General features: G+C 31.5%; 2 protein-coding genes across 3 annotated transcripts; one reads left to right on the forward strand and one right to left on the reverse strand.

Annotated features, from left to right (window-relative positions):
* Positions 1-1,209: 1,209 nt before the first annotated feature.
* Positions 1,210-3,832, reverse strand: LOC142630789 (E3 ubiquitin-protein ligase AIRP2-like). Its single transcript, XM_075804840.1, has 5 exons — positions 3,467-3,832; positions 2,547-2,709; positions 2,320-2,386; positions 1,727-1,961; positions 1,210-1,602 (listed from the first exon to the last, which is right to left on the reverse strand). Exons 1-5 carry the CDS (start codon positions 3,556-3,558, stop codon positions 1,392-1,394), a joined length of 768 nt encoding a protein of 255 aa, XP_075660955.1. The 5' UTR covers positions 3,559-3,832; the 3' UTR covers positions 1,210-1,391.
* Positions 3,833-11,212: 7,380 nt separating this feature from the next.
* On the forward strand, positions 11,213-17,787 carry LOC142632299 (uncharacterized). Of its 2 annotated transcripts, XM_075806737.1 has the most exons (8): positions 11,213-11,335; positions 12,101-12,165; positions 13,506-13,671; positions 14,988-15,918; positions 16,029-16,184; positions 16,334-16,423; positions 16,603-16,778; positions 17,244-17,787. In XM_075806737.1, the coding sequence occupies exons 3-8, from the start codon at positions 13,537-13,539 to the stop codon at positions 17,484-17,486; spliced, it is 1,731 nt and encodes a 576-aa protein (XP_075662852.1). In that variant the 5' UTR covers positions 11,213-11,335; positions 12,101-12,165; positions 13,506-13,536; the 3' UTR covers positions 17,487-17,787. The 2 variants fall into 2 exon arrangements, with proteins under 2 accessions (XP_075662852.1, XP_075662853.1); XM_075806738.1 differs by lacking the exon at positions 12,101-12,165 and having other exon boundaries at positions 11,271-11,335.
* The last annotated feature ends 4,855 nt before the right edge of the window (positions 17,788-22,642 follow it).

Here is a 22,642-nt window from a genome sequence, read left to right on the forward strand (position 1 = left end):
TTAACATCATTTCTTTTCATGAAGGAGTACCCTTTAACATCTTAGTGCATTCAAACCCCCCCCCCCCCCTTTTTTTTTAATCCTCTTGTCACAACTTTCGCCTTCTGGTTTGATACAACTGCAGCCTACTAGAAAATATGAAAAAGGCTATGCCATAATACACCATCAGAAGAATTTCAGAAAATTTGTGGCAAGTTCAGAATTAAAACTCATTCTTTCCCAGACATACAATCATTTTGAGTTTTAACCTTAGGCAGGAAGTTCAGATATGCAACCAAGATCTTTACACAGATTGCCAAGTTACACAGATTTCACCGGTCAAATAAACTGGGGTATTTTTTTCCCCTGTTGGAGTAGCAATATAAGAAATTGCAAGAAGACCACATCATGAAAGTGAATAAGTTCTATCGTGGAGGTTTATCAATTGAATGAAGCTTGAAATGCATTTTGATTCAATACAGAAACAGTTAGTTTTTAGAATGCGCAAGACAATGATTAAGGATAAACACTGGCATTTCTTTATAATGGCATTGCAAAGCTGCAAACTTGTGTACCTCAGGTATACAACATGTAGGAATTCAATTTAATGCACTCAAGCATTTTCTTTGGAATTCTAATGAAAGATATTTTCAGGCTTGTTGAAACTCAAGCAAGTATAGTTTGAGAAGCTAGAGAACATGTTTGAAAAGCTTGATAATAGCATAATACACAAATCAAGCAGGACGAGTAGTACACATGAGCTTCTCCAAAAAGGGAAAATGTAAAATATTAGCTTTTATGATGCTTATCTATAATTACTTGCTTCATTTGTCAATTTTCTTGTGATTATAAGTATAACTATGATCTTTTTTGATTCGTGCAAGGCACTCAAAAAATGTGAACTAGTACATGCCCAAACAGTTTCATATATTCACAAGCTGGCTGTTGCTTGTACTGTGCTAAACCATGGTTACTTGCAATATTAGAGAGCAAAGAGTCACTTCAAGGAAAAAAAAAGAAAAAGAAAATATTAAGGAGGAAAAGTAGTTCATGAGTATCATTTGATCATTACCTATTCAACAAGAAGTTAACTAGCATTGGTGTGTGTGTGTGTGTGTGTGTGTGTGTGTTTTGCCAATGCCAATGAGCTTCTATTTGTAATGTGAGACATCACAACGCATAGCCTCAACATCTTATGCATTCTCAACCCATAAAAACACAAAAACAGTATTTCTAGCCGGAAAAAGGGCAACATTGAAATTAATAACCGGGTCTCTTCAACAGAGGATGTACATTATTCACCCAAATATCAAGTTGGAATGAATTTTCTACGTGGAAACCTTACCAGACTCTATGGACAGGTAATGGTTGGCATATTTCCTTCCTGTACATTGTTCTTAATGTCTGTTAGATTAAAATAAGTACTCATAATACATTAAGAACAGAGCATCAGGGATATCCTTAGGCAGGCCATTTATATAAAGATAGAACCGCAACATGTCCTCCTTCAACACAGTTTGAGTGTCAACCACATCGCTACTGCATGTCAGAACCCACAAGTCCCCTGATTCCACCCTCTTCAAACTTCCCCGGCAAAATGGGCAAGATTCTGACCTTGTGCTCCTATAACATGTAGAAAAGAAATGGAATTTGTAACTGTTAAAAATTAAGGCTTCTCTCCGTTATCACAAATCAACAGCGGGCTAAATTGGAAATGGAAGGATGAATTTGATAAGGTTATAAATACCAGTCATGGTAGCAGTTGATGCACATGGAGTGGCAGCAATTAGGCAAAACCATTTTAGTGCAGGACTCCAAGCAGATCCCACACTCATCTTCTCTCTCCAAGTCCACATCTGAAGTCTTCCTCTTATCATTCAATTTCTTCTTGACAATCATTTCTGTGCCGTCATCTTCCTCTTGACTAATATCAAACTCTGACAAGTTACAATTGAGATGCTGAAGAGATGGCAATATAACAGCTGCAGTCACAAGTTAAGGACACATGGTTGACATAAGATGACAAAAGAAAAAGTGAAGCACATGACCATCAAGCGATTTCTTTTTCTTTTGTTGTTCTTAGGGATAGTTAAAAGATTATAGACATGAATATGACATTATTCTACTCTAATTTCCAAAACATATAAATTATAGGTGTCCTTGAAACCAATTGATTAAAAAACATTGGAATTATATCATCTTATTATACTAATAAAAGGATAAGTGCTACATTCTTGGTAATCTTTTTGAATCAAACACACTGTTTTCTTCTATGTATGATGCTCAATAGCCCTCTTATCTTAAATATGGTAAATACAGAATTGAAGATAATTTACATACTGTAGAATTCTTTAATAGTAGCTCTCCTTCCACTTGAAGACATTCTCGGCTTCCCATCAGAGTGCACCTAAAGAAATAAGAGATTAACATACATATCAAATTTCAAGAGCTTAAATTTTACAAGTACATACAATTATGGATATAAGATGTATTAGAGATATGGTAATATAAATTATATACCATCTAATTGGCTATAGTAATGCATAAGCAAGGAAGTGGGAATTAACCTTGTATACAATTATGTGAAATAGGTTTAAATAGCTTGAAAGTAGACAAGTACATGAGCAATCCATCCACTGAAGCAAAAGCAATATAATGGGTGCCAAATGATTGTAAACCAATTTCATTTGAAGGCAGGCACCACCCTTGCCTCTTGGAATTGAAGCTGCCCTGCATACATATTCAAAAGATCAACTGACTAACCAAATCTTGGTCTATTAATTCAATGATGCATTACAAGGCTCAATAGGAAATTCATATATATATATATATATATATATATATATATATATATATATATATATATATATATATATATATTGATGGTATGGCCTTTGAAATTTGAAGGGGGGTGGACTAACACAAAAATTACAGGTTTTCAGCAAACCCCACATTTGCTTGTATAAAGCAAACACTTTTGATCATAAAACAACGAAATTTACAATAAATCAAAGCTGAGCCAAAACTTTCTATACATACAGATATACCCAAGTTCATGACTTGTTTTCAGAAGTTCCTAAAATGCATGTAGCATTTAATTTTTTTTTAGTTATTAGAAAAAAGAAAGAGGAACCCAAAAACAAAAACAAAAACAAAAAAATTCAAAAACAAAAACGAAACACAAAAAGGAACCAAACTAAAAAATTCCCATTAAAGATGTGAGCTTTATGGGTTTGGCAAAGTATCCAAATCCTCTGCAAGTGTCAGCCACAAAGTGGTAAAGTAGAATGTTGAAACAAAAAAGGCAAAATCAAAATCAAAATCATGCTAACAGAAGCCTATCAGTAAATTTCAAAGAATCTCAGTCAGGTTAGTTAGCACACCAAACAAGTCCCAGTTACACAACTGAACCTACACACCACAGCAAAAGAAACAAAAAAAAAAGGAAAAAAAAACCCACAAAGAGAGAAAGAGACAGAGAGCTTACAGCATATTGGCATACTGAATATCACTCTCAAGAACCATAATGGAATCATGGTAAGAGGGCTTATCAGCAAGCTGCTGATAGTAATCCAACATTTCTCTTCACTCTTTTTTTCTTTTTCTCTTTCTACTATGATAATTTTTGTTAGGATTATGGGGTATAAGAAGAACCAACAGTGAGAGATGATCAGAGAGAAAGAAACCCAGAAAGTGGTGGGGTCCTATATGTATTATCAGTGTACACAAACACTAAGAAAAAAGTTGGTTTGTAAAGTTGGTTTGTTTGGTGTATGAAGCAAAAGGCACAAAAGCAAGCTCTTTTTGAAAGCCTCAGAGAGAGCTTATACAGTGTAGGTGTGTCTTTTGGGACAACTTGCTTGGTCATCAAAGCCATTTCATATGCACGCTCCTGTAAGTTGACCGTAGAAAGAGCCCGGTCTTCCTTTGCCACTGTTTTGAAATTTTGATTTTTTGTGTTAGGAATTCTATCTCATTTTTAATTAAATTAACAGGCCAAACTTAGCTACTGTTCCTAAAATGTGCCGAACTATAGAGTCCTAATTAATTAGAACAATCTTATTGTAATAAAGATCTTATCGCATAGTAATTAAATTCTAAAACGTAATGTGATTGAAATAAATTAAAAACCTAAATTATAGCACTTATGGAAAAATATATTTGAAGTTTGTTTTTATATCTAATTTTTTGTTCATAAATTATTGAAAATGTTTCACTTTTTATTTTTAAACTTTGAAAAATATGTGAGTTCAAGTTAGCTCAATTGGTAAAATCTCTGATAGTTGTATAAGAGATATGAGGTTCAATCACCACCTACACCAAAAATTAATTGATGTCTTAGTCTGATGATAGAGAGCTGTCATCAGGAATTGACACCATACATTAAAACTCTCCAAAGAAAACTTTAAAAAATATCATTTTTTAAAGTGTTTGTGGAGTATGCAGGGTAAGAGTCCAGAATTTAAGTTTCTAAAAGGGAGCATCACATACACTTATACACTTAAATTATGTTAGAGTATAATTTTTATCTTGTATATAAAAAAAATTATTTTTATCTTTAAACTTTAAAAATATTATTTTTTAAATCTAAATTATTGAAATTTTTTCTTTTTTTGTATCCCTATAAACATTTTTTTATTATAAGTCCTGTTTTGGAGTTTGCCAAATCTCTAAACTATTAAAAAAATTATTTAGAAGGTTTAAGGATAAAAAGAAAAACAGTTGGTGAAATTTTAGAACTAAAACAATAATTTAGCCAATATATTTTGTATTTGAAATTGATAAATTTTATTGTATTTACTAGAAAATTGCTTCTTTTTCTATTACATAATTTAAAGTAAGTAGTAAATAATTTTGAAACTTCGTACACTGTCACGTAAAATGTACCTAGTCCTCGAGTGTGTCGATGTTTAATTAAATGAATTGAATTTTTTGACTTGGTAAACTTGGCCTTTGACTGCCTATATTATAGTAGCTTTTAGTTTGAGTGGTTACAAGTAGGTAGTGAGTGTTTCCAATGAAAACTTTACATTTGGTTAGAGGAGGATAATTGGCAAAAAATATAGGACCACTTCCCCCCCCCTTTAAACAAATGCCTAATTGGGATTGAGAATCGGCATTTGTGAAATTAAAATTTGCCAGTGCAACCAACTATAGAGACGTGCTGATTGGGCCACAAATCTCACAAATCACAGAGACTCCACCACCGTCACTCTGCGTGGCTTATGGGGACGTGTAACAAGTGGTAATTCGTGTATATTAACATTGTCAATAATTTTAGGACCATTATCCGCACCATTTTTTACTACTATTTTATGTGATTGATTATGTGATTAATTGTGATTTGTGAGTGACAAGAAAAAAAGTAGTGGGTTTATGTAAAAGTGATAGACAGTTAGTTATATTTAACCAAGAAAAATAATTATGAAAAATTGTATAGTAAAAACCGTGATTATATGCTTTTTTTTTTTATATATAGGAAAACTGAAATTTTATTGAACGAAATCAAAAGATATTATATCATTTGGAAAAGCATCATCTAAGAAATAAAAGGCTCTAGTCAATTCAAGTAAGATAGTCCTCATTGCATTATTTGTGTGATTATGTTCATTTGTGTAATTATGTACGCTTTGATCTCATGCCATGCTCCTAATCAGTCATTGGGTATTTTTATTTTTTGATAGGAAAGGTAGAAAGTCATTGGTTTTTATATGTCGGTAAGTTCTGTTGCACATTTTGGGCCAATATAAGGCCGGTTTAGGCCACAACAATTTGCGGGGCTCATGGCCTTTGTGCGTAGGCTTAGTTAAAGGCTAAAAAGCCCACACGTAAAATCATGGTTCATCTAGCCTACAAATTTTTTTTTTTTTTTGACTAAGGGTCCGTTTGGATAAAACTTATTACTGAAAACTAAGAACACTATAGCAAAATATTTTTTAAATGTGTGAATAGTACTGTAGAACCCATTTTTAATTTAAAAAATTCTAAAAAGTGAAGTTTGTGGGTCCTGTGAACAGTACACGGACCCACATATGTGCTGAAAAGAGCTAAAAAGGCAACAAAATGCATATTTAATTAGTAAATATTAGATTCTCAAAAAAAGTAATGGCAGTAAATAATGGTCACTCCACAAGTATAAGTGTTTGTCGAGAGTATAGATGTTTGTGGGATGCGACGGGTAAGGGCTAGAGTTTAAAATTATAGGAAGAAGTTTCACACACATATATATTTAGATTAAGTTATAGTAGAATTTTCATCATGTATATAAAAATAAAAATAAAAAGTAAAGGGGAGTCATGGCCAATTATATGTGGCGTTGTCAAGGGGAGTCTCCCAATCCACCACAAAACTATTGGTGCAAAAAGGAACAATACCTGAGGAGGAAAGTGTTCACACAAGAAATATTATGTATAAGGATGTTTTGTTCTCTTCATCATAGGTATTAATTAACAATTGGAAAAAACTGTCTTACATATAAATTTATTTTAATAATTTACAAATTTTAATGGTTATGTGGTTTACGTTTTAATATTTTATTTCTTTATCTTTTTTATGTATACAATTAATTGGTAACAAGAAGGATGCCCAACTCGAATGTGAGGATTGAGTCTACTATGCTAAGTAATGGAGTGCATGTTGTTCCTACTACTCATTGGGAAAATTGGAAGGATAATCAATCATTATTAAACATGGAGGCCATTGATAACAAGGTATATTTCTTTTTAATGAAATCTTTAATCAGCATCCCTTTTTATTGTTTTATCAAAATTAATATTAAAAATGTCATGCTGCGTATGGGTTAGATTCGCAAATTAGAAATTTATTCACTTGGTTGGGGATTCACTATTCGAGCTGACAAGAAAGAGCTTTGGAAAGAAGTGAAACGAGTTTTAGAGTCACAAAAATTAAAAAGGTTTGTTACGGTTTTTTTTAAAATAGGAAAATAACTAATTGATAGTCTTAATATACAAACAATTTTTTTTCTTCATTTTGAAGTTCCAAGAACAAAGACAAAAAACAAATCAATGTCAAGAAGAGCAATGAGGTGCCCAACATCCATAAGAATAAAGACAAAGGAAAAATGAAGGACGATGTGATCTCTAATACTCATGCCAACAGAGACAAAACGAAGAATGAAAATCAAGGACAATGTGGTTTCCAACATCCAGGAGAAAAAAAGATATGAAGAAAAAAAAAACCAAGGACGATGCACTTTTCAAGACCCAAAATAGTAAAGAAAAACAGAAAATGAGAGTCAAGGATGATGCAATAATAAAGCAGGTACAAATCATTACCACGTCTACTTAAAAAAAAAACTTAATTACATAGTTTTTATATAATTTTTTTAATTTAATTTTTGGTAATTAAATGATAGTTCTTCAAGTCCCAAGCTGAAGTAGACCATTTCACATATGTGGAGCTATGCAATATCATCACAAGGTCAGTTCAAATATTTCATTTTACAAGTTTATGCTTGATATTTATTGTGCTTATTATTACTATGTACGTTTTAAAGTCTCTATTAATAACACAAACTAACACATTTTGTATCATAGGTTCATGACAAATGCTGCTGGAAAGCAATTAGAATGTAGAACAAATAGCATTCCTCCACCAACTTCTCCACCGTAGTCAGCATAATATTAATAAGTTCACATATTCCATGTTTCAGATATAGTGCATTATTTTACAGTTTTACCTGATGTAAATATTTTAGTTTTCTACATTGATTCATCAACTTCTTCATAATAGCTTTTGTAAAGGTCATCACATATATTTTATAAGTAGTTTTATTGTTACAATTTTATTATGCATTTTCAATATATGCATTATTTATAAGATTTATTAAGAGGATCTTTTTTTCCTCCCCCTAAAGGTTAATACAAAATTATTGCATCATCTTCCAATCAATAACACGTTGATTACTGCATAAATAAAATTGGCAAAAATGGATAATAGTTACGGAATACAGTTGATTACTGTAAGAGGATCTTCTATTTTTTGAGTAAGGGTTAATTTAGAGTATTTATTATAATTTGGATTACTACTTTTTCCAATCACCAAAAAAAACTCTAGGGGTGTCATGAAAAATTATTTCACCGCACATAATACTCATTTTTATCATAAGATTGTTTGCAAATTATGTGCGGTGAAATAATTTTTCATCATATCCCTAGATTTTTTTTGGTGATTGGAAAAAGTAGTAATCCCAAATTATAATAAATGTTATAAATTAACCCTTACCCAAAAAATAGAAGAGCCTCTGAGCACGCGCGTGAGTGCGTGCTTAGTGGCTAGTTTAATTATAATTTGTTTAGAATATTGTAAATCATTTTATCAAAAAAAAAAAATTTAGCATTGGATTAATTTATCAAAACAATCTTCTCAAAAGTTAAAAAATTATAATAAAAAAAAATGATGAGTTCTACTATTGGTAATTCTAAAAATTATATATATATATATATATATATATATATATATATATATCTCAAAAGTTAAAAAATTATAATAAAAAAATGATGAGTTCTACTATTGGTAACTCTAAAAAATTATAATAAAAAAATGATGAGTTCTACTATTGGTAATTCTAAAAATTATATATATATATATATATATATATATATATATATATATATTATGTATAAAATTTTGGTACTTATGTATATATATCCAAATAATGAATTGGAAAATGTGAGCCTTTTAGACGTTAATAAAAAGTTATTAGTCTCATCACAAGCGTTTTGTGCATGCGATGAGATTTTTTTTTTTATAGTGTCATAATTTTTCATTCATTCCAATTTGAGGTCTACACGTTTTTTCATTAATATTTTGCATGAGAGAGAGAGAGAGAGAGAGAGAGAGAGAGAGAGAGATAAGTGTTGATAAGGGAAAAAGAAAAGTGAAAACGTTGGGCTTAGTGGTCCTATTTTGTAGCAAAAAAAAAAACTTGTTTTTTTATTTTATATATATAATTTTTATTTTGATAATCTAATTTATAAGAGGATAAAGCAATTTGAAAAGGTGCTACGTCCACAACATTTTTACAATAAATCATAGGTGGTTAGTTGTTATAGGTTCAAATTTGAATCTAACCTAAGATTACTTTTTTGTCCCAACAATAACAACCGGTAACAGCTTGCCACTTAGGATTTGTTGTAAAAATGTTGTGGACATATCATTTCTCATTTGAAAATCAACAAGAGACTGACCCTATTTTTTAGGCAATATTTTAGTGAGAGTTAAAATTGTAATTTTACTAGATTATCCTTTAATTTTGTTTTTACTTAAACATAGAGGTATAAATGTATTTTTGAATTAAAAAAAATGAGGATCTCAATTCTCAAACCACGAAAGCCCTTAAATAGTAGTATAGACAATGTGCTTGGAGAGAGAGAGAGAAATTAAATGGTTATCTCTTTCCTTTATTTAAGTAGTGAGAGGAGAATAAATATCTTCTTTTTTTTTTAATTTCAAAAATTAAAATGGGAATAAAAGGAAAGGATAAGAACCCTTATTTTGTTCACAATTTTAAAAAGAGCAAATATAAATTGAAATCCTAAAGAAAAAAATTGAAAATTAAAACAATTTTAGATCCAAATGCTGAATCTACTATTATATAGTGCGGGACAATGACTCCTTATTCAAACCCCAAAATTGAAGAGGAATAATATCCATTTCTATTTGGGTTTTTTATATTGCTGATTATAATAGAGATAAATTTTATTTATATTTTAGAGATTATACAACACACCAATTATCTCACTTGTTCACAATCAATTGGGAGTGGTAAATTTGAATCAAGTATGTCTCGTTAAAAATATCATAAAAATGATCATTTTGATCTCAAAAAAAAAATCATAAAATTCCAATTAGTTGAATTACAATTTCTTTGATATTTCACTTAATAAAAGTATACATTAATAGAATATAATTTTAAATAAATTACTAATATTAACATATTTTTTTATTATAAAATTTATGGATAATATTTAGGTATAATTCCGTAGTATTTTAGATTCTCTAATTATATTCAACAATTTTATTCACCAAATGAATTATATTTATATGGTTAAATTTAATTTTCCTTAAAAAATAATGTTACTTTTTATACATTGGTCAGCACTTAATTATCTATACTACTATTTAAGGGGCTTTCCCTGTTTGGATTCCTATTTTTTTAGTTCAAAAATGGCCCAATAGTCTTATGTTTAAATAGAGACAAAACTAAAGGACAATTCGGTAAAATTCATTTTTTAGTTCAAAGATGCCCCTACAGTTTTATGTTTAAGTAGAGATCTATACTACTATTTAAGGGGCTTTCCCTGTTTGGATTCCTATTTTTTTAGTTCAAAAATGCCTCAATAGTCTTATGTTTAAATAGAGACAAAACTAAAGGACAATTCGGTAAAATTCATTTTTTAGTTCAAAGATGCCCCTACAGTTTTATGTTTAAGTAGAGACAAAACTAAAGGACAATCCGGTAAAAATACAACTCCAACTCTCACTAAAATATTGCCTAAAAAATAGGACCACTCTCCTATTAATTTTTAAATTGATTTATTCATTTATAAATTATCTATACTACTATTTAAGGGGCTTTCCCTGTTTGGATTCCTATTTTGTTAGTTCAAAAATGCCCCAATAGTCTTATGTTTAAATAGAGACAAAATTAAAGGACAATTCGGTAAAATTCATTTTTTAGTTCAAAGATGCCCCTACAGTTTTATGTTTAAGTAGAGACAAAACTAAAGGACAATCCGGTAAAAATACAACTCCAACTCTCACTAAAATATTGCCTAAAAAATAGGACCACTCTCCTATTAATTTTTAAATTGATTTATTCATTTATAAATTATATTTTTAAAATAAAAATCATATATGTATATAAAATAATTAAATTCAGTTTTTTTCTACAAAATAAGACCACTAAAAAAGATAAAAATCATAATGTATATAAAATAATTAAATACAGTTTTTTTCTACAAAATAAGACCACTAAAAAAGAAAAGTCTCATCGCACGCGCGAAGCGCGTGTGATGAGACTAGTATAAAATTTAAATATTCATTATTAAAAAAAAAAAAAAAGACTGCACACTTCCAAGAGTCCAAACTAAATCCTTCGTGTTGTTTTCACCAAAAAAAAAAAAAAAAAAAACTAATCCTTCGTGCTCTCCGAAAACGACGCCGCATCTCTCTCACGCATTTTATAACCATGCACTCTTTGTCAGCGTGACACTACAAAACCGCACACAAACAAACATAGTGAGAGTCACAGTCAGAGAAAGAGAGAAAACAAAGAGAGATTTGAGAGACCAAAAAGACGGTTAAAGCTCTGAGAATTCACACAAAGTTTTTGGTAATGTTTAACTCACTCTAACTCTCTATCTTCTTCACATTTTTGGGTCCCAAAATTTTGATCTTGTTTTTCAATTCCATAACATGTTCATTTCTGTGTTTTTCACTGTAAAAAAAGAAAAAAAAAATTGTCACCTTTATTAGTGTTTTTCATCAATTCTAATCATGGGTTTTTGATGTGCATGGTTTTGTAACAATGTGGTCAAATTTTAGTACATATTGGGCTTAGGATTAGGTTTTTTTAGACACCCAAAAGACTAGAGTTGATGACAAGTACTAAGAGTCATGTTGTGTCAGTGAAAAAAAGAGTTTTTAGAACTGTTTTCTGGGTAAAGTTTGTTTCTTTATAATAATGGCACCCCGTGTCTTTATAATAATGGCCTTTAATGTAACTTATGTTTCTGAATTGTGTGGCTTTATGTGTCTTAGAATCTAAGATTTGTCTTTATGTGGAACTAAAAGTGACTTTAAGCCATAAGTTTATTTTTTAATTGTGTATTTCTTAATTAAAAAAAAAAAAAGAACCCTCTACAAATAATGACCAGTGCGTTTGGATTAGGTTTTTGCTTATTTGTTGAAATAGAAGAAATAAGGTTAAAAAGTTGTACATGATATAAGCTAAATGGAATCCCAAAAATAAAAGCTGCAAAGCAAGACTTTTTGGGGAAAAATTATATATTTATTACATAAAAATAATTCATATCTTATTATGAAGCTTCACATTTGGTGTATGATTATCATTTTTATTTTTTGGATAATTTGATAGTTGGGAATGTGGGATTTGAGCACTGAACGTCTTCGTTGAAAACATCAAGAAGTTTCAGTCTCTTGGTAGGCGTACATGTTTAAGTTGCAATTTTGTTTTTTTGTTTTTTGTAAAAGAATGTCCCTTTAAGCCTGAAATTTTAAATTCTTTTGCCCCTTTTCCTGAGGTTTTTTGTTTTGGTATGTGAAAAATGTGACATGAACAATGAATTAGTTTGCGTTTACATTAATTACCATTTTTGTTTGTTGTTGTTGTTTGTGGTTTTTTAGTTGGCATGGGACGGGTGGCTGGGTGTGGAGGGCTTCTCTCTGTGAATTTCCTTCAGGGGTGTTATATATCATATTCTTATATGAGTTATGAGAGGATATTTTGTAGTGGTACCATTTTTATGAAAAACTCTTAGTGGTCCATGGCCCAGTAGAGTTTTTTAATGCATTCAGCTGGAATTTTAAGTCCATGAAAGCCTTAGGTAGTATTCGGAATTTGAACTTAGCAGCTCTTATGTGGAAAGTATTATACTTCTTGTCCATCTATGGGTTAAAGAAGGGATTGGTATTGATGTAAAGATTATTGTACTTGATCTTTTGTTGAAGCAATGGAATAACTGTGTATACATTGTATAAGATGTTTGGCCTATTACAGTGGGTAGTAAAGGCACCTTATTTGAATCATTTGAAATATGTTAAATACTATTATGATTATTTTGTGTTCTTGATATGTCATAGATTGCAGTTTGGATCCTTACTATTTCCCTCCTTTGGTTGAGAACTTATGCATCGTATATTCAGTAAATGGTTACATGCTTTACATAGTATTAAATTATTTTGTGTGTTTCATGAAATACAGTTAAGTAGTTAACTTTTTTTAAAAATAAATTTTTTATTTGAACTTGGATGATATTTTTCTTTTTATATTCTTTGGTGTTCATCAGATTGGCAGGTTGATTTATAAAATCTGTATACGGTCACCGGACCTGATGGCATCTCCTCCCCTAATTACCAAGGGTTAGAGTGCTAGATTTTGGTTCAGTCCCATGCAAGTACAAAGTTGTATCTTAAAATTTTTTTTTATAAATATAACCCCTAACTGCCAGCTTTGGCAGTTGTGTTAAGGGTCAGGTTTTTGAATCACACTAATGTGGGCTTTTTAAAAATGCATATCTCCCAATAATAATGTTGTAGGTAGGTTAGTTATTTGTAACTGGGGTTCTTAAATAATCCACAGTATTGCTTAAGCTGGAAATTCTGTAGTATGTTCTTGCTAAGTAGGGTCCAATGACTGCTATTATGCCACTTAAAGCTTGCCCTTGTTTCTTTTTGTACTTTTTCCTAGGACATGATCTCCTCTTGGTTTCTTTTCCCTTGTCCTGAATCAATTTTCTTGTTGAAACCAAAATGTTTTGCAGTGGAGGAAGTGTTTAACAAAGTGGGGGGCAAATGGGTGGCAAGGTGGAAGCTTGTGTGGGGTGCACCCAGAAATGTTTACTGATTCATAAGAAGAAGAAAAATTCATCACCTGTAGTTACCTCTTTTTTCAAAGTCATGATTGGTGATCAGTTTTCTAAAGTGTTGGTATGATAACATTTTGGGCTTTTCTTCTCTCTTAGCCTCTCTATATGCTGATTGCTGTCATTTTATCTTTAGTGTTGAGTATGTTACTATGTTTGCTTCCCCAATGCCTCCTGCATTTTTGTATCATAGTGTTAGCATGATTGAATCGGAATTGATTTAATATTGGTCTTTCATTCTCTTGTCATGGCTGAAGCACTTCAATTCTGATATATATTCTGAGTTTCTGACTGCTGTTTGAAAGAGATAACTCGATCCTTATGGAATTTTGTTGGATGTAGAATGAACATTTTTCCAAATGTTATTTGTTTCAGGGAAGGGTGTAAGTATAACCTGAGTTAATAAAATTAATTAGTTGAGTTTTTGTTTTTGACTACATATGTTTACATTACTACTTCGATGGCTTATATCTTTAATTATGTATTTTTCTATATGAGAGGCATATCTATTGCTATGTTAAAAGTTCTCAATATGATTGAGATAGTTTTTTACATTGATAAAAATTTCATTGTTTAATATTCTCCTTTTCTTTCTCATTGTGTATGAAATTGAGTCAATTGAAATATTTTTTTAAAGAAATACTAACGTTGCATTGAACTGTGGTCTATACTCTATTTGCACCAATATGATGCTCTTAATTTTCTTGGCTAAGGTACTTGTTAGGTTTTTGTATGGAGAGGTATTGAAAAATCTTTTTATCACACAGTAATCTTTTTGTAAGATTTTTGTCCCATATCATTGACTTCAAATAAAACCACTGTAGCCCACTAACTCCTACATGCTTTCCTTGTTTAATTGGTGTGCATAAAATACCCACTTTTGCAGTTGCTTAAACCCCCCTCCCCCTCTCTTCTCTTGTTCTTCTTCCCATTTTCTTTAAGTTGCAAAGAATCAACTTTTTTGTACTAAATGGCATGTTTTTCAATTGTGACAAGGCACTTTTCCCTTCATCTCCTTTTGATATGTGTGAATGTGGTTGCATCCCATTGATTCTACTCTTCTTTTGCATCAAAAGTCTTATAGCTGTTAAAAACTTATGCACTCTATACTAGACGGGCACATGGAAGAAGAATCTTATTTCATACTGGGTTTAACTCTGTTGTGTTATATATAATACATACAGCAGTTTTTATTATCTGCTGAAAACTGATGTTAAAGTATGGGGTAAAGGGACTTCTCTCCGACTGACATGCTACACAACTTTTCCCTCCGAGTGATAATGATCTTTTTTGCCTTAGTAATGATGTGCTCCTTGTAGATCATTTTTTTTTCTAATGAACCATTTGTGTATCCATTTTGAATGTGTCATTCCCTTGCAGTTTCTACCTCCTAAATTTGCTGCTACAGTATCAGCATTGGTCAATCAGAAAACATTTCTCGAGGACTCAAGTGGCCAGCAATGGAAAGTAACGATATCCATTGTTGATGGCTCTCTTGCTTTTCAACGAGGGTGGAGTTCTTTTTCATTAGACCATGGCCTAGAAATTGGAGATTTTTTGGTGTTCAATTACATGGGATCACACTTTGTTGTTAATGTATACAATAAAACTGGATGTGAAAAATTACTCTTTCCTGAGAACAGCAGACTGAAGAAACGAGCTAGGAGTAATTGCAATTCTACTGCCAAACCTAGCCAATGGCACGCAAATGATGAAGATTCAATGAACAAACAGGGCTCAAGCACCTCTGCTGTATCTATGTCAGGTGCAGAAATAAGTCAAAGTCAATGCACAATGGAAGTCCCTGAAAATCTTTCCAATCATGAGGATATCATCCAAAGGCCCAAACCTATGTCAACAGCAGAATACTGTGAAGAGACATATTACATGATTGATCGAGATGTGGGGGACAGACAAGATGACAGAAGCTCTATGTTGGACTTGTCTAAATTTGAAATGAAGAACATCAACTCTGTTGCCGATGTTACCAAAAAATCTGCAGCCAAAGATGTGGGATCTTCTACTTCACAAATGTTTCTTACAGAAACCTGTTTAGTTGATAAGGATCCAGTGACCAGTGGGACAGTGAGTAAAGTAGGAAATATAGATGCATCAGAGATTGAGAGAAGTCATTTTTCGGAAAAGCTAGATAAGAAACCATCCCTTCCCGATAAATTTTTTTGCAATGACAGTACATCTGGGCATCTCTTCGCCACTTCTGCAGTGATGCTTGACAAAAATAAAGAGAGAATTTCTGACATATTAAATACAAAGTGCCAGATTGCTGGGGAATCAAGTGACAAAGTTTCAAGTAAATCACTTCTATTTGTTTTCTTTTCAGGATTTCTTGTGTTTATATACCTTCTAATCTTTTCATTCATGGTGTGATAATTGGATGGTTTGTGTTTGAAAATCTCTCAGAGTCATTAACACTAAAGAATCAGGTGTTTCTGTCCTCAAAGGAGCATGCTTTGCTCAATGACATTGACAGTTGTCGATCTGCTGCACAGAAATTTATTGCTATGTCAGAGTCCTTTGGTGTTCCTAATAACTTTGAGAGGCAGAACTGTCAAACTGGTTTGTGTCCTCTGCAATTACATGTTCTATTCATGATTGTTGGGCAGCATTGTTTCTTCTCAAGAGCTATATATTTCATCATGATTTATGATGATTGTTTAATATGTTTTACCTGATAGCTAAACCAGAAGTACTGCCATTTTAAACAGGTGAATTGATAAAAAACCTTAAAAAGGAGGCTGTGGAGATGACTCCAGATTTGCGCAGTCATAAGGAGAGAGGTGTTAAAGAAATATATGGTCAAGTTTTATATTCATCTATTGATTGGTTAAGGACTAAGGCGTTGTTGTTTAAGGAGTCGCTGCTTTTTTTAAAGCTCAATATGTGTTTGCATGCATTAACTTGCTTATGTGTCTTGTGTCAATTTTTTTTTTAATTATTATTTTTCTCTTTATAATTTGGCTTGTAATAAATGCAGGGAAGGAGTCAAAGGTCATCAAGGAGGAGTTAATTCAGCGTGCTGATACAATTGTTCGAGATAATGATATAGGTCTTAGAACGGTGAAAGCTGAACCTGTTGACTCAATTGGGATTCTCTCACCGAATACAGCCAGTATCTCCTGTTTGGTGGCCACAGAAAATAATTCTTCTCTTGTATGTTACTATTGAGTTAGCATTTCTTTATGTTGCTACTATTGGCTTTCAGCTGGTCTTACTCAACTAATTTGATCTAAATCAACTATGTTGTCACATATTGCAGTTGTTGAGTTTTGTTTCAGTGATCCTGTTATTTCTTCCTAAATATTGTCATTCCTATTGCTGATAGCCTGATAAGGAGCACCTAGAAATTATTTGCTTCTATATAATCAATTCTACCCTTGTTGGTGGCACTCTTTTTGATTCAATCTGAAAGATTTAAATCATAACTTATAATCAATATATGGAAACATTAACACTATATTATCATTTAACTGTAGAACACACTATCTAAATGAATACGCATTACATGCCTGTGTATTGATTTGGAAGATTTAAATACGACCTTTTAATCAGAATATGGTATGTGTGATTCTTTTTGTATCTACTGATTATTTTCACCTTCCTCTTACACTCATGCAGGAGTTGTCCACATGCTTGCCGTATTCTTCTAAGGGAAGAGTGAGAATGGATAGGAAGGTTGTCTATCTGCGAGATTCAGATATGAAATTGTGGCCAGTCCTCTACCATGAGAGACCCAATCTCAAGCTTTTGGCAAGTGGATGGGAATCTTTTAGCAACGCGAATAAAATTCAAGCTGGAGATGAGTGTGTTTTTAGTCTTGAGAGTGAGGGTATATATGGTGTCCAGATTGTCCGAAAGTGAAGAAGCTAGAGTTGGTTTGAGCCTCACACTGTATAAATTCACCCCTATTTTGTGAAGAACTGTTAAGAGTTATATATCAGTGTTTGTGGACCTTTAGACCAGAATTTAGTCAGAGTAGTCATGTTTTCTATCTTTGGAGTTTGATTGTTAATTTCTGAAGTATTTTTATGATGTGTTTAGGTCAAAGAAAAGAAAAAAGAGAATAGTAATTCTAACTTGTAACTGAGAATGCTATTGGATAATAGGTGGCAACATGAATAGGTTAAAGTAGGATTTTGTATATTTTGATAGGCACTCCAAGCAATTTTCATGGTGTTCAGAGGGAATTGGTATTAATAAAATTTGAGAAATTGCACCTGAGCAATAATTTTCCACTTGTGACTCTGAATTTGAGAATTAATTTTCGCACATCTTTTTTTCTTACAAAAAAACCCATTAACATTTCCTTCTTGAATAAACTTTTTGGTCAATAATTTCATTAATAAAATGTAATTCTAATAGATGTTTGTTTAGCTTTTGTCGAAGCTTTGACCCTTTGAGGGGCAATGATTAGATTATATATAATATATTAATATTGTGTTTTGGCTGCAAAATTACAGTTTGATATAGTCACCCAGGCGGACAAAAGGAATATAAAGAAAGAAAGAAATAAAAATTTGATTTTACATTTTATCCTATGAGTTAGTAATAAATGGTTTTCTTCACTTTTTTTTTATATATTAAATTATTCCTTATTTTTTTTCCTTAAAACATTTGGGGGAATTAAAATCCAAATTCTCCTCCATGAAAAAATATTATCACTGTAAATCATAAGGATTTTGACAACAATTAAAATTTTATTAACTAATCACATAAGATCATCATTTAGCAGAACCCCAATGTAGTCCTAGCCACTAGGAGAGGGCTTAATTCGTGACCATACGCTCTTATACGAAAGAAAATTCTAAAACTACCATCAATATGTCATTTGTTTCTTTGTAATTTGAGATATTGCTTCAATCAAGGCACAAACTAAAAAGTTGGCTTAAACTATTGAGTAAAACATTTTGTATAGATAAAATTTAGGTACAATATATTGGGTTTCTTGATTAAAAAAAAGAAATAGGAAAAAAAGGACTTCGCCTAGACTTCAAATTTAAATGCATTTCCTAACCTTTTTAGAGAATAAATAAATAAAGAAAAATACTTTAGATGCATTGGGTTTAAAATGGAATCCTTTTTTAGGAAATGAAAAATTTTAATTGTCAATACCAAAGAAAAGAGTCAGAGCCAGGAAGGCCCACTCTCACTTAAGACAAAGCTTCCCTTCGAATTATTAGACAAAGACCACCTTGCTAAAAGATGAACTACTTTGGTTACATGACTTACATCTCTAAATTTCAAATGGGCCTGGCCAATCATCTTTTAATGAATGGATGCTACTAATTGGATTTAAAGAATGGATACTACTAAAGTACTAATTGCAGAAAAGTTAACACTGTGAACTACCCCCATAAATAAAGGCAGGGAAGTGCCTTTTCCCCAAATTAATTTGTTTGGTTAAAATTTGTTTAGAATAATAAATTTGAAAATCTATTGAAACAATTTAGAGCTTTGGATGAAAAAAATTGTATACTATATAATAAAATTTTGGTCTTAAAAGTCGTAGATTGACACAACTTATGATATTTTTCCCATTCATATTTCAACCATAAATCAAGGGAATTGCCTCTCAACAATTAAGATATTCACCAAACCAAAAAAAAAGGCAATTCAATTTTAACCTATTCTAAACGCAAATATAACATTATAGGATAAGATACAGTAAACATCCTTGAGATTTGAGTTGATGGCAAGCATGTCCAAAACATTGATCCATGAGCTATATGCTAGATACAACAACTTCAATTCTAATAAGAGTATTGAGAATTACTTCATTTTGTAAAACACCTTTTTTTTTTTTTTTTCTTTTTTATAACAAGTGGGTAAATGAAGACTTGAACTCTCTCTCTTCCATATGAAGAACTAAGAAATGTTAATCAAGCACAATATTTGTCAATGTTACTGCAAAAGGCCTTGTTAAAAAGACGTATTAGACAATTTGGCAACAAAAATAATGTATCATTGTTCTTAGAGTTGTTATCATTTTGTATTATTCCTATTACAAAAGCACCCATATCTTGTGATGTAATTTACTCCTTTTGTCCATCAATTGGTTCCATATATGACAAATCCACTCAAATAATATTCGATTGGCACGAAATTTGACATACGTATTAAAAACATAAAAATCATGCAATTCAACAGTTAAATTTTCAAAATATGTAGTCATGTTAAGTTTTATAATGAGATTTATAACTATTAATTACAACCAAGTTTGTAACCAAAGTTTATCACTATTGGAAAGTTTCTCTCCTCTCTTCTTGTTTTATTTGTGGAGGCTTGAGGTTTCATTGTTCCATTAGCTTCATTATTGTTTTTTAAGGGTTCCTTTGGAGTGACCCTTAAATGTGACAGCTACCAGTGATAGATTTTCAGATTGCTAAGCCACATGCATTGAACTACTTCTCAAGCACACGCAGTCTAAATCTGATGGTGGTTCAATAATGGGGAATTAGTGATTAAAGTCTTGTACCATTAATTTTCTAATATCTTACCCATCATTTTCTTTTTCTTTTTCTTTTTTGATAGGAACTAACCCTCCCTTAATTGATGAATAAAATTATATGAACTCCAATATAAAATTATCCTAAAAACACCGCCAAAAGGCTCATCCTTAACTTTGGGGTTTAGTACGAAGTTTTTTTTTTGAAAAACAAATGTACACACATAAGAAAGAGGGAAATAAGTTCTAATTGCCATAATCAGTTGTCAATCATTCATTTTTGCTAATCTTACCCCAAAAAATAGTTTTTCAAAATTTTCGAATAAAATTTGTATAGCATGTCGCGCGTGCTATACAAATCTTACCATATAATAAATTTCCTATCAAATAAATAAATAATAAAATAAAAATATGATAAATTGATAATTAAGGCATTATTAGTTTTTCAATTTTCCTTTTTTTTCTGTGAAACATATCTATAACATCACTTAAAGAAAAGAAGAAACAAAAGATGAAGTCTACAACATTGAATGTGACATACATGTTTGTGTCCATTTGACAAAGATTGATATTTGATACCCATACTTGTTTAAAGTTGCATTATCAACCGCAAAGCAAAGTTTTCTAATAAAAATAATAACAGTTATGTCTATAATTGATTTTTTTTTTTTGATAGGAATGTCTATAATTGATTTGTTGCACACACTTTGTGCACACAAGTACAAAATGATTGTATCTACTTCTCTTAATATTTGAATAAACAGCAAGCTTAAATGTGCCTTGACTTGTGTCCCTAAGAGTTATAAGACATTCATCAACGGTATTTTCTTAAGTTTGAGAAAATACTAAAGATTTTATCTAGAGTGAGATTAAGTGTTAATAAATTTGAAGGAAGAATGGTGAGTAACTAGTTTTTTGAGAAATAAAAATAGTAGGCTGAAAAAAAAAGTAGGTTTATTTATTTATTTTGCCTTTTTATACTTCCAGCTTTTAAAAAAAAAAAATTATTATTATACAACACCAACAGATATAACAAATGGTTAGTACTTAGTAGTTAGATTTGGGAGGAAATATATTGAAAATGTAACTGAACTATTCACCGACCACTATATAACACAACAAATACAACACCTTCAAAAATAAATAAACAACCTTAAAATTTTGAAGAAACCTTCAATCATCATGAAAAATAAAAAATAAACTTCATATCCTAGCAAGGCAGTTTGAATTAAAATGCATATGTCAATTCAGAAAATTAGCACATTTATGCAGGACATATAATATGCAGTACAGAGAGACCAAGTGCAAGTAAAAACAAAAAATGCACCTGATACAAGATAGGGCCGCAAAAAATCTAGCATGTTAATCATACCAAGTAAACCATCTCTTCCATTTGTACCTAAAAGAATTCCAGCTTTACAACACTGTCTAAGGAATATTACTGCCACCTTGTTGAATCTTTGAATTTACAAAAAGCTTTACTGTAGAGTATATCAGAGAAGGTTCAACCATTTCACCATTACTATAGTCCCCAATGCCAGCCTCTTTGTGACAGTAAGCTTGTCAATTGACATGAAATGTCATTCCATGAAAGGATTGTTCCACATGAATGTGTGCAACAAATAGTGGCTTGTTGTAATCCCATGCTCGCACAATGCAAGTCAGTAAATTGACACAATCCCCCAGCAATCTACAATAAGAGCAGTGCACATGCATTACAACATATTCAGAAAATGAGTAAGATTGTACTCTATGATTATATCAGTAAAATGAATATTATATTATAACATGTTCTATCAATTCAATGATCACTAACCAGAATTAGTCATCTGGTTCGCTAAGGAAGAAAAAGTCGTCAGGATTAACTTCATTAGGAAATCGATCATGTAAGTTCTCATCACGTGCAAAGAGCTTTAACCTCATCTCACTTCCGGTTGTAACTCTAATTGCCTCATGCTTAATTATTGACACGGTGAGTTCATTAGAAGGACAATCCACTAGTACAAACTGAGTATAGAAATAGCTTCTATTTGCTAGTCGTAGCACCTCATACTCAAACATGCTCCTTATACGAAACGGGTGAAACCGATAAGGTAATAGGCCAAACCTATAAGAGTGAATAATAAGCAGACAAACCTCCCTATCTGTGTCAAACCCCTTATATGCCCGCTTAGCAGAAAATCTAGACACCAAAACTTTCATTCTTCTCACCATAACCAAACCTTTCACTCCTCTCCTACAAAGGTTGGCTTTCCAAATTAACTTCTTTGCCTTCAGCTTCTTTATAGCGGCACCACACAAACTGATATGTTTCTTCATTCTTGTAACAGATTCCATCAAACTTTTGAAGTTATAAATTCGTTCACACTTGCTTGTCCAATGACTTCTCCGATCTGTTTAAATCAATTGCATTAGTATTAAGGCCCCCCAAAAAAAAAAAAATGATTACTTTAATGTTATTTTTAATTTCTAACAATTACCTTCCCTAATCCTGCACTTATCGCAACCATACTCATGCTCACTTGGCTCATACAGATCACAACTTCTCAGACATGTCATTACATATTTCATC

This window comes from Castanea sativa, chromosome 4 (genome assembly GCF_040712315.1).
Source record: "Castanea sativa cultivar Marrone di Chiusa Pesio chromosome 4, ASM4071231v1".
NCBI classification, from domain to species: domain Eukaryota; kingdom Viridiplantae; phylum Streptophyta; class Magnoliopsida; order Fagales; family Fagaceae; genus Castanea; species Castanea sativa.